At 32.8% G+C, this 13,106-nt stretch overlaps 2 protein-coding genes across 2 annotated transcripts; one reads left to right on the forward strand and one right to left on the reverse strand.

Moving 5' to 3' along the window:
- Positions 1–6,249: 6,249 nt before the first annotated feature.
- Positions 6,250–8,720, reverse strand: LOC110811085 (muniscin carboxy-terminal mu-like domain protein). Its single transcript, XM_022037457.2, has one exon. The coding sequence runs from the start codon at positions 8,366–8,368 to the stop codon at positions 6,416–6,418; it is 1,953 nt and encodes a 650-aa protein (XP_021893149.2). The 5' UTR covers positions 8,369–8,720; the 3' UTR covers positions 6,250–6,415.
- Positions 8,721–9,122: 402 nt separating this feature from the next.
- XRCC3 (homolog of X-ray repair cross complementing 3 (XRCC3)) lies at positions 9,123–10,407 on the forward strand. The gene has a single exon (XM_022037486.2). It carries the CDS (start codon positions 9,208–9,210, stop codon positions 10,108–10,110), a length of 903 nt encoding a protein of 300 aa, XP_021893178.2. The 5' UTR covers positions 9,123–9,207; the 3' UTR covers positions 10,111–10,407.
- The last annotated feature ends 2,699 nt before the right edge of the window (positions 10,408–13,106 follow it).

Consider the following 13,106-nt stretch of genomic DNA (forward strand, 5'->3'; position numbering starts at 1 on the left):
TTTTATTTCTTATTTGAATCTTTGAATTCTTACTTATAAATTATTATTATTAATTAATTAATTAATTAATCAGTTTTAATATAGTATATCAGCGAGAGTAGTATGAGTGACTGTATTGCATGCAAACCACATCGTATGATATATATATATATATGTTTTATCATGTCTAAAATATATTTTGCAATATTAGTCCGTGATGAGGACATATAATTAAAATCAAAGTTGCGTTGTTGACCAACTTTAATTGCATAACAAGCCTTATCTATAATAGACGAGTTCTTTCTAGGGAACGACGTCGTACTATGAAGGTATTAATTACAACAACGTACGACTTTTTTTTTTTGGGTCACGTCATCCTACCAACTAAAATTAAATTGAAAGTTTAACCTAAGGTTAATTGCGCTGTTAACCTAAAGTTTAATCTAACAGCAGGCTTTAACTTGACCCTGTAAATAAACATGAATCCAGGTAATTTTTAGTTGGTATATATATATATATATAGAGAGAGAGAGAGAGAGAGATGAAGTGAGTGAGATTGAGTTAGTTCGTCGTGGTACGTAGGTGGTTAGTAATTTTAAATTATTTAAGTTTAGAATATTGAGTGTTAATTTAAAATCAACGAAGGTAAGGTAGAACTCTATGTAAAGTGAATTAAATGATGATTAGTAAATTTAACGTGGAAAATAATAAACTAAATTTAAAGAAAGGGTCAAAAGCATTAAATAAGTAATTATTATTCATGACCGGACTTGAGACTTTATAGATAGAATGGCTGGCGTGAGGACTTTCTTTCACCAACTCTTTCACTCGGCTTGTCGACCTCCATGCTACACACACATATATATATATATATGTAGATACATACATACACATATATGTTTGTGACATGTGAAATTTAAGCTTCATGTGGAAGCATAATGAAGAGAGCTATAATGAGAAATTTAGTTTTATCAACTTTATACGCATATATGTGGGATGTGAAATAAATACATTTTAGTTAATTTGTGAAGCAAAGTCATAGTGAGTAGCACCAACATTATGTTGTCAATAATGATAATGCCGGCTGATAGGACCATACAATCACAGATAATTACACAGACAAAATAAATACACTATTACGAATTTTTTAAAACTATATATTTAATAAAAAATATGAAAATTAATGATAATAATGCCATAGCGATACATTAATTAACATAAAAAAAATATATGCTAATAATGTGATTATTATTAATAATAAATTGATAACATCTATTTAATTGATATAATAATAGTTAGATTAGTGTGTATACACAAATAATTATAATTAATTAAAAATGTATGTAATTTTTATTTTTTAAATTTGTTAACTATAACGAACACGACAAGATAACACCTCTTAGCTTTTTTTTTTTTTTTACAGAAGAAGAAGCTTTTCATAATAATTGAGGCTTCCATCCATAAAAATGGGCGTGAAGATTTTGTAGATAATACTTGGATTTCACTCTTCTATATTATTTATATAAAAAAAAAAATTATATTAATTTTTTAATTCATTATAATTATTTTAAATTGATATAAAATATTATTTTTATAAAAAATATAATATATTTGTTAAAGTTTAATTTAAAATTATTATTAAAACTTTATTCACAAATTAATAAATTAAGTCATATTAATATTTTATGTTATAATAAATAAAAAAACAAACAAAATAAAGTTGAAATCACCACCTATTGAATAAATTTAGTGTAATTGACTTATTAATTTTTTGAATTTTATTTACTAATCACTAACCAATGTTATTATAAGCTATTATGTACTAAAATATGCCTCGTTGGGCATAATATGTCAGGCAAATTTTTGTTTTTTATTTTTCGTTACTTTGTATTCTTATTAATTTTAATTTTTTAAGTCACTATTCAATTAATTAGTTACACATGTTAATTTTTTTAACTATTAAATTAAAATTTTAAAAAATTAGACAATTTATTTCAATCAAGTGGTCAATAATTATTTCAATCTCATTTAAATATCATAATTCAATAATATAAAACTAAAAATAATTTTAAAAAAAATATATTTTATGTATAACAATAATAATAAGGATAAATTATTACTTTAATATATGAATTTTGGTACATATTTTATTTTAATCATAAATATTTTTATTATAAAATACTTCTTAAAATTTTATTTTATTTTTCAAAATACTAACACCATCAAATTTAAATAAATAAAAAAACATATCCAAAAAAACCTTGAGTCTTGTTATAGGACTAAATAGGTAAATTACAAAAAGAGCTTGACAAAAATAGAATAAAATCTGGTTTTACTCGTGTAATTTGACGTAACTTAATCTTGGTAGATTTTAAGTTTTGGTAACAATTTAATGTTTATAATTTATTTGTTTGAATTATTTAATGTATTATACTTCAATCCAAATTTGTTTTTAATTATAATTTAACACAATTAGCCTATAAAATTATTTTAAAATATAACTTTTTAACAAAAAAATTCATTTAGTATCGTACCATTAGTATATAAAATAGTTGAAACATTGTAAATTTTTAAAAATAAATAAATAAAAACTATTTTATTAAATATAAAATTAATTTTTAATAATTATATTTTCATTAAACATTGTATTATTTTTTAGTTATAACTTCAAAAGTTTCGAAACAAATTGTAAAGGAAAACTTTAAAAACATAACAATTAACATTACTAATAATTTAAAGTTATTTCTACTTATTTTTTAATAAAAATATGTTCACAAATAAATAAAAAAAAATACTATTTAAAAAGTTAGAAAATTACAAAATACTAACTTCAAAAACATAATTTTGAATTCAAATTAAGAAAAAAAAAACATGAACAGACCCGACGGAACTCAATCAAGAGAAAAGAAAAAGAACAACCAAGCCAAAATACAGAATAAAACTACAAATTTCCTAGAATTAAGTATTTTAAGTTAAACTGAGAAACACTGAATATGTTTTGCTATTCTTGTGAAATTAATTTAAGGGTTTAGATTGTAGAAGGCTCAGATTTGATATTTGATCAAGCAAAGATGAAAGCCGTCGGCTATGGCTGCAAGAGATCCGGTTGCCCATGACGGACCATCCGGGTTGCCCCGCCAATGAAACAACTACTTTCGAACCTTGCCCGACGGACACTCTTCGGGTCAACAGATCCATCTTCATCGCCCGATTGTACCGTCTTTTCCATTTAGGAAACCCAGAGAGAGAGAGAGAGAGAGAAGGGAAAAAAAAAAAAAAAGAACAAGAAAAAGCAATTGAATTATACAGTGTTTGCATGGAGAAAGGGAGGAGGGCGTTGATTGGGGTTGCGGTGGAAGAAAATCATTGGCTCTGGTGTGAGAAAGAAGGCCAATCCCCTCCCTGAAACTCCCCCTTCTCACTTAACCATAGCCTCATTTTTCCCATCGAGTGTCAAACCCTAGAGCTCCATTTTTAATCTACTCTTTATAAAACCTTGGTTTCTATAAGGGTAATTTAGTCATTCTATTTTAATTTCATGCCCGAAATACAAGCTTTGAGAAAAACCGATTATTAATCTCCTTTAAAAATTTAAAGTTTACAGTGCATATTGATTTTAAGTCTAGGGTGGATAAAATTAAATTACAGCAGTTTAACTGATAAATTATTAGATTAATTAAAACATTTCAAGTTTTAATCATAAACATAAGCTGAATTAGTTTATAAAGTGACAAATAATAATTAGTGATATGTTTTAAGAAAAAAGAAACTATATAAAGATCAAATCTTCAAGTTTAACCAAACATCAAAATACCTAGCAGCTATGCAAACAAGAAACAAAAATCTGCCATTCAATGCCAAAATATGTAGTTAGAAGAAACTGTTAATCCCATGTAGAACCAGAGAAGAATTTCGTATTATCCCATGCCAAAATGATGGGAAACAAACGGAGTATCTTCATCGTATGCTTTGATGAAATATCTTGAATCTATATTGAATTGGTAATTTCGTACATGTATATATCAATCAAATGCGCCACTTGAAATCAAGATACTGGAACTCGTCTTATCAATCGATTCATAACCTTCCGAATACAATTAATATCTATTTGAACCCCCTTTATTTGTAGGAGTACTTACAATGCCTAGTTTCGAAATACAACATAACTTGCAAGTTCAAAATGGCTACAACAATTTACACAGTCTATGCATAGAGTGTTTCTTCCTCTGTCTTCAATTTGTCATCAGCATTCAAACCAATAAATGCCTCAAGGCTCTGTGATTCCATTAGAAACTCTTTTATCTAAAGCTAACACAAGGACATATGTAACAGCTAGAAACATAAACTAACTCAAGGTGAAGAGAACAGATAAAAGGCAACAAAAGGCGAGGGATTAAACAAGGGAAAGTAATTGCGATAAAGCAAAGAAAATATTCCATCCGAGCACACAGTTTCCTTTCTGGGAACAGGCATATTGGGGCGGAGGAGGGGAAAGAGTTGGGGTTTGGGCCAACAATTCAGATAAGATACACAATTCTGGGAAAGGCTTAATCTGCTGCTAAGCCTGCTGCAAGAGAGGAGCAATACATTTATCTTATATAAACAAAACCAGCTAATCCAAATTCAACAAGTAATTTTTCCAGATGTAGCATGATGGAATATATTTTCTTTTAAACACAATCAAGCACTCAACCACGAGAAATGCATCTGTACTCCTTTAGAATCATAGTCATTCCAGATAACAGTAAAGCATCATCCATCTATTTATAGAATCTCGATATACCCCATTGTGGTCAGATATTAAGTATAAAAACAAAGTACCTCACATTATTGGATCCCATAACAGGAAACTAATGTAGAACAAAAACTATAGTCGTTAAAACTGGACTGAACTGATCTACTTTAATGAATATATTTTATACGCATAAAAAACTGGTGAAACCAGACTTGAAGATATCGACCAATAAAAATTAAAGAATTTCCCTAATAACATAAAACCTCCCAGACTACTAAATATTTCTTACATACTCTAGATATTCCTAATGATTATAAAAGATCACAGTGGCAATAAATACTTCTTAACATTGTCAAGTATGAGGGAAAAAAAAGGTGCCAAAACTCAGGATTGCAAAGAACCAAGTGAAGTGAAAAATCAACCGGAGAAAGAGAGTACATTTTTGTTATTGATGTCAGCATTGAGTTTGATACCATGATGCTTCTTAAATTGCTCCGGAAAGAGATTTAAACTTCCTCTTTATAGTATACGAAACCTAAATTACAACATTCAAGAGAGAATAGCTAGCACATCGTTTGGTTCCTTGATATAAAGGGATAAGCACAATGTAGAACAATTGATAAAGCCAAAGGATAAATACATTCGCTTAATCTATAGAGAGAAGGCCATAAAAATATTGCAACTCCTCTCTCCAAAAAATTCTTCCTAATTGCTAACTTTTTGATTTACTACAATTGAATAACAAGGTAGGAAACTAAGAAATTGTCAGAATAATTTCAGAAAATAAAGGAACCGGTCCCTATTTTCCAGTAGAAAGTGCCTGAAAATGTTATATCAAAAGTTATAATTGGGAAAATCCATTTGGACACTGCAATACTGAACACTAAAACTCAAGATTGCTGCTTGGACAAATCAGAGAAGACAAAAAAATCTCTGCATTACCAAGATATTTCCAAGAGCCCCATCAAAATAAATGTATGTAACTAGACCTACAAAATGTCTAATGCAAGTGAAGTTTAGAAAACTTTGGTGGCTTGTGCAGAAGGAACGGTATTGCTCCAGAACCACTGTATAAATAACTTATCATGGTTCACTTCCAAATAAATGCCCACGGTACAGTTATTTCATGTCAAAACACCACAAATCTCTAAAAAGCTATAGCACAAGGGAATATTTACCCAACAAATGGAAATCTTTAATCTTTCACATAAGAAAAAAATCATCTCACCCTACTTAACATACTACACACAGGATAAAATGATTTGTCCCACATAAGAATGGTGTGGACCATGATATCATGGATTCAATGCAGCATTCATTGCCTTGTTTTCTTGCCGACAGTTCCTACTGCAAATCGTTACTTTTCTTGGGTATAAATAACGTCATAAGATCAAATGTAAGAAGGAAATGTATTAGAATTTAGGATGGATTAAAAGTACAAAAAAGAAAAAGATTAAAATACAACCAGTAAACTACAAAAAACAAAATGAATTTGAAAAGAAAGATACAGAACAATGAAAAAAATTTACTACATATCAAGGAAAAGCAGTTGCTAGTAATATTGATGACTCAAAGCTTTCAAAATATTCGTGACCTAAAGTTACAATCTGGAAATCAAAGAATGTTACAAGAGCAACCAAACCACATGCTCCCTTGAAAAAAAATCTCACATCTGTAAATCATTATCCATATAATCACAAATCAATTGCACATATAAACGCCACTCTCATACCTGTGATTCACCTCGTAAAAGTCTGTCTTACCCTCAGAAGCAGGCCGTAGACATAAACCAGACAACGTTGTGGCCCCCTGTATAGAAAATCTGACATAACCAACAAACTCCATCTCTTCTCCACCATCATTTTCATTAGAATCCACAGGCATCCTTGCCCGCAGCTTTCCAGGAGTACCCTTAAGTGGAATCTCAGGGACATGCCATTTCAATTCTCTGTCAGATCTATTTAATACAGCTTTTGGAGAAACTTTCAATAATGTAGGATCAACTGGCAATTTCAAAACGAATGTAACATCATTTAAAGGTGCCGGCAAGTCTGGATTTGAAACATACTGTATCATCACAGAAAGTAAAGTCCCACTATGACGTTTTACTAAACGAACTCTCAAAGGCAATGGCGTCAATCTAGGCAGTAAACTATACTTCAAAATCGGTAAAGGCTCTTCAGACGGAGCTGTCCTGACATGAAACATCCCATTTCCTAGGCTACTAACACGAGAATCCTGCATTACGAATCTCTTCACGCCACTAGTACCCTCAACTCGAAATGAAAACTCAGTTTCCTTATCGCCAGAAGATGCTGGGGGCAAGGTTCTAAGATAAACCACACCCATTAACCCAACTCTAGCAAGCAACGATTCCCTGAACTCTGCGCTAATCTCCTCGGAAATATACATCTCAGGACCCTTCATTTCAGTTTTCTTCACCAAAAGATTCTCAAGGGTACCTCCCCCTGCTCCGTCCGCAGCCTTAGCCTCCACAGCAGCACCACTGTCTCCAGTTTGCAACAGCTCAAGCCCACCAAGCCCCTCCTTCTTTGGTATCTTCTTCGGTCCCATAAACTCTGACGGATCCAATCCGCCACCCCAGGCATCACTAAATGCCTCAAAAGTTTCTCCTAGAGACGCTTGGTCACTATTGAATTCAATCCCACCATATTCTCCTTCGAATCCTTCCACGCTGATATGGGTGGATTGAGTTGCCTCCGCCGGCGGCAATGTCGTCACCTCTAGTCCTGCCAGCGCCACTGTCAAGTCTGTGGCCGACGGATCCCTGTTCTTCTTGAACCCACCCACCAGTTCCTCTTCCTTGCTGACTGCATCACTCGCAGCAAACGGATCCTTATTCTCCGCCTCTGTCTCCTCCGACTTCAGCTGATCCGGCTGCTCCGCCTGGAGGACCGGTGCCAAGCTCATGGCAACCTCATCCCCGGCTGCGATAGTCTCCGGCGGCATCTCGAATCGCGCGCTGGAGAATGCCTCAACGCTCGCCAGGTGTTCGGCCGAGTGCACCTCCAGGGAGGCCCAGCTGTCAGCGCCCCGAATCTTGTTCTCGGTATCAAGCGCAGAATGTACCATCTTCGCGATTCCCTCACCGTGCATCGAAGCGAGCATGGCAGCCAGGCGGATGTTGCTGACCCCACGAAGGACGATGTCTAGCGCCATATAGACCTCGGCGTACTTGCGGCTGAGCTTCTCGGGCGTGACGTCGACGCCTCGGCAGGCTGTGATAATCACGCTCACAGCCTGGTTAACGATGTGGATGCACTCGAAGACGTTGACGGAGTTATCCTGGTCGGCGGTAGTGATCCCGAGAACGTAGATCGAGTTGACGAGTCGGTACACCACACGATATTTACTCTCCACGCCCACAATTACCTGCCCGCTGGAAGCCGCCAGCGGGTCATCTCCGATTGAATCGATCACCGTTGCAGCGTCGGAATCAAAATCCGAAGCGGCGGCGGATGATTGTTGCTTTTGTTGCTGGTGGTGGTGATGTTTAGTGGCGGCGAAGGCAAGGCGGGTTTGGCGGAAGGCGGAGAGGGCGACGAGGGCTCGTGGTGGAGGAAACCACTCCCGGGTTTGTAGGAGGATGTCGGAGCCATTAGCCGGTTGGAGAGAGAGGGCTAGGCACGACATCTTGAGGTCCGATCTTACGGGATTGTTAGGGGTGATCCAGGGTTCCAATTAGGAGTTTCAGGAGCTTTCTTGCTAGAAATGAGACAGAAGAATTAGGGATCTGAAATTGAAGAAATGTCAGAACTGAGAAGTGTATATTTTCTGCAAACAAAAAATACTGCTGGTTCGAGTGAAGAGATAGATCTGGGGGCGACCCGAGAAGAAGAAGATCGCGTTCGTGTAGGCGGGGTGACAAATTGACGAACACAAGAAGTGGGTGGGTGTTCGTCGTTCTGAGTCGAAACGGTGTCGTTGGGGGCGAGATAATTGCTCAGCCCAACCCAATCCATTTTTCCAAATTCCATACGTATTTTCTCTTTCTTCTCATGGGCTGCTTTCTACGATAATTTATAAAAAAACAGTAAGGTAAAAAATTTTCCATTAATTATTATAAATTGAGTAATTTTTAAAGTTTAGTTATAGTAATTTTATTTATTTAGAAAATTATAATTGATTTCAGTGCATTTTTTAACAGGCATTACAACTTAATTTAATAGATTACATACAAATTTAAAATCATTTCTAAAATACAAATCACATTTTTTAACAAATTTTTTTAAAAAAAAATATAATATTGAATTTAAGTTAGTGAGAGAGTTTGGGTAGTTATACTTGTCTAGTCCTAATTATATACAATTTTGTTCAAAATATTTAATTTTATTCAAAAATTTATATATTTTATTAATAGATAAAGTTCAAAATATTTTATAATTTTAAGTATTTTCGAATAATACAGATTAAAATTTGTTATTTTAACCTTTCAAATTTCATCCTTCCTCGTCTCCCAACACGGGCAGAGTATGAATCCACAGAACCTCCTACAGTCCCCATTAAGCACCCAAAAATGCACGCTTGGCTGCCCAATCCTTGATCGTTGTCTCCTCGGTGGCATCCCCTGCAACTCCGTCACTGAGTTCGTCGCCGAGAGCGGTTCCGGCAAGACTCAGCTCTGCCTCCAACTCTGCCTCCACGCACAACTTCCTGTCTCTCGTGGCGGTCTCGCCGCTTCATCTCTCTATCTCCACACTGAATTCCCATTTCCATTTCGCCGTCTTTACCAACTTTGCGAACCATTTCGGTCTTTAAATCCTCATCTCTATGCAAATAACAATGGCAGCCCGTGTGATTTTGTTTACGTGCAGGCCGTGCATTCTGCAGATCAGCTGCTCGATGAAATGTCGAAGATAGAGTTTTTCGTCAAGAATTCAGAAAACAGAATGCCTGTAAGGCTCATTGTCATTGATTCTATTGCCGCTGTATTCAGATCCGAATTCGATAACACTTTTTGTGATCTCAAGAAGAGGTCTTCATTGTTTTTCAAGATATCTGGAAAACTGAAGGAGTTGGCAAAGAGATTTGATATGGCTGTTGTTGTGACGAACCAGGTGGTTGATTTAGTGGCACCAAATGAAGGGATAAATGGGTTGAGGTTGGGAAATTTGGGAACTTTGTGTTCATCAGGGAGACGGGTTACTCCTGCACTGGGTTTAGCTTGGGCCAACTGTGTGAATTCCAGGTTGTTCTTGTCTAGGCATGAGGAAATCATTGGTGATAAGAATGGAAAAGTTGATGAAAATGGCTGTGTTTTGTTGAGTAGATTAACCAGAAGGCAGCTGCATGTTGTTTTTGCCCCTCATTTACCAGACTCATCTTGTGAATTTATGATCACTAGAGAAGGAGTTTTTGGCGTTGAGAGACAGTAATTTTCTGTTGTAGACGATGATATTATATGAAAAAAGCTTTATGTATTGGAGGATCATCTGAAGGAAAGTGGGACTCCTCGATTTTGTCTTATTTATGTGGGCAGTTGAGGAAAGAAGAGCAGTGTTCATAGGTTCTCTCCATCTCTCTTCTCAATTCCCCAGTTTTTGTGTCTGTACTTGCAATGATGGCCTTAGAGATTATTCTGTTCAGTAATTCTCTTTCATCCTGTAACTTGTTAGATGCTTTGAAGATGAAAAAAAATTACATCAATAGATTGCCCGAGTTCATTTCTATTAGTGTTGATTCTTTCAAACTTTTGTGCCTCTTGAAAGTCAAACTTCGATTTTAATTTCTCAGATGAAAAAGAGATAATTGCAGGATTGGAATTATATATTTAGGCTTGGTATTCACTCCATAATTGCTAAAGTTTTATGTTGTATGCGCAAATTATATTTCTATCCAATTCCGAAATTAAATTATTCGACTTAGTTTTAATTTTCCATTTTTAACGGGTAGTTGAATAAGCTTTACTTTTTATCTTTAATTACAGAGTAAATGATATATTTGTATTCTCATTTATTACGTGGGGAATTTGAATTAAACATGGAATTTATTTGGAATTAGGATCCTATTTTTACTTCCTATTCCAAGAATCCGCAATATTGGCTTTAGAATTTTAATGTTTGATAATATGCTTTTTAATTGCCAAAGCAAGTTTATAAATTAGTTTCTGAATAAGCAACAAAATTCGCATTAAAGAGAAGAAATTTTTTTTTTAAAAAAATTAATTATTAAATATGCACATAATATTTTCAAAAAGTTGATATATTTTAACTTCTAAAAATTAACATTCTTTAGTACAATTTAATTATATTTTATAATATCTTTATTTTTTGTACCTATAAAAACCCTATTTTATTTGGCATTTTAAAGCAAACAAGAAAAAGTTTTCTTCCTACAATTTTCTTTTATCCAACAAAAGAAATATTTTTTTCTCTAATATGAATTCCAAATGTTGATTAACCCAATAAGAATGAGACAAGTGTCTAACAAAGTATATGTAATATTTTTACTAATAATGTAATGGTTAGGGACTAAATCAAAATATTGCAAGAAAATCTTGAGAGAGTTTGGGTATCCTCAATTATGTAACACAATACTAACTTAAAAGTTTAATATTTTAATCAAATTACTTAAGATTCTGGCTTAATAGTCAATACAAATCATAAAAGGTATACATGTAGTTGCTATAATCCCCCTGATTAATGACTAGTGATTTCTTACCTTGTATAAACATAATAATACAAATCATAAAATCTCTTTGATTGAACAAATCCTCAAATGTTTACAAATGTAAGCAAATCTAATAAATACATGTATTGTTCATACCAATATATATACACATCCATGTAGGTCTAGAAAGACAAAAAAAAAAAAAAAAAAAAAAGCAGTACCCAGATTGATCTTACAAAAAATTTTATCTCAGAGATGAAATATTAAATTCTGTCCAAATCCAAACGAAAAAATCTCGGACAATTTTATTGCGAGAAAATCGATTTCTGTAAGTAACTTTTAAGTATCGTTTTATTTATAAAGTTTTTTTAAAAAATTATTTCATTTATTCATTTATATATCGATCTTTTTAAATTTTATTTAAGATCTCGTGATGAATGCTATCAAGTTGGAGAACGAGGAATCAATGATGGAGGAAGCAAGCGACAAGATAATGGAATCAATGTTTGGAAACGAGGATTGGCAATTTGAGAAAATCATGTCGGAGTGCGATTTGAAGAACAAGAAAGAGATTGTGTTCTTGATGGATGAAGTGGATATATATATTCTTCCGGGGTTGAAGCAGAAAGATGGAACTGATTTGAAGAATGGGGAAGCCATTGACATGGTTGTGTATGACGAAGATACAAAGGAAAGTTTTAAGCTGAAATTGCAGCTTGAGAACCGTTTTTATTGTCTGCGAGACACAACTGAGTTGCATGAGAAAAAAGGGATTGAGGTTGGGCAGCTGATTGGGTTTAGATATGAAGCTCATTTTGCCACCTTAGTTATCAAAACTGTGAAGAAGAATATCTGATTTAACTATGATAATAATAGAGTTAATTAATATATATTATAGCTTAAATTTTAGTATAATTAATAGTATTAAAATTATAAATTTTGGTTATAGTTTATATATATTTGATTTTTTAAAAAATTTTTTCTGGATCATCGAGAGATATTTTGCGGAAAAAAAGCAATATTTTAGTGAAATGATTTTCTTTTTTTAAACTGAAAATTTACTCAAAATCTGTATTTAGTTAATGATGTATTGTAATATCTTGTTTTCGAATGTAAAATATTCAATTGAATGTAAATTTTTGTTTAATGCCAATTTTCCGTATGCCCAAAAATGTTATTTTACTTTTTGAATATAATTTTATATATACATAATAAAGATAATAATATTGTGAATTTTTATAAAAAATAATCAAATTTTAATTAATGTTAAATATAAGTAACCCATTTTTCTAAAAATAGATATCGTATACTTAAATATTTAATTTACAAATACATCACATAAATTAAATTTATAATTAAAAGTAGAAAAATAATAATATTATAATAAATACTAAGTTTTTTTTTTTTTTTAAACGTAAAAGTAAAATTTTTAAAGTTTAATTTTTAAGTAAAAAATTTTACAAAATTTATAGTTAGCACCAACAGTACCAGTTTTGGCTAATATATCAACGACTATTTGATTCACTACAAATTTCACTTGTATACTAGATGAGTATGGTAAGGTACTGACCAAACTGTTCACAACTCAATTTACTTCTTCTACGATATGGGTTAGGAAATTAATTTTAGATCTCTAATTTTCAATTCATTCTTCTCCTGTCTGGTATGAATCCTCTTCTTCTTCTTCTTTTTAAAGCATTGATGAAAATATCTTAACCCAAGCAATGAAAATTTCACATAAACGATTGAGATATCAAGCATA

Source organism: Carica papaya, chromosome 7 (assembly GCF_054855325.1).
Source record: "Carica papaya isolate Zhongbai chromosome 7, ASM5485532v1, whole genome shotgun sequence".
Classification (NCBI taxonomy): domain Eukaryota; kingdom Viridiplantae; phylum Streptophyta; class Magnoliopsida; order Brassicales; family Caricaceae; genus Carica; species Carica papaya.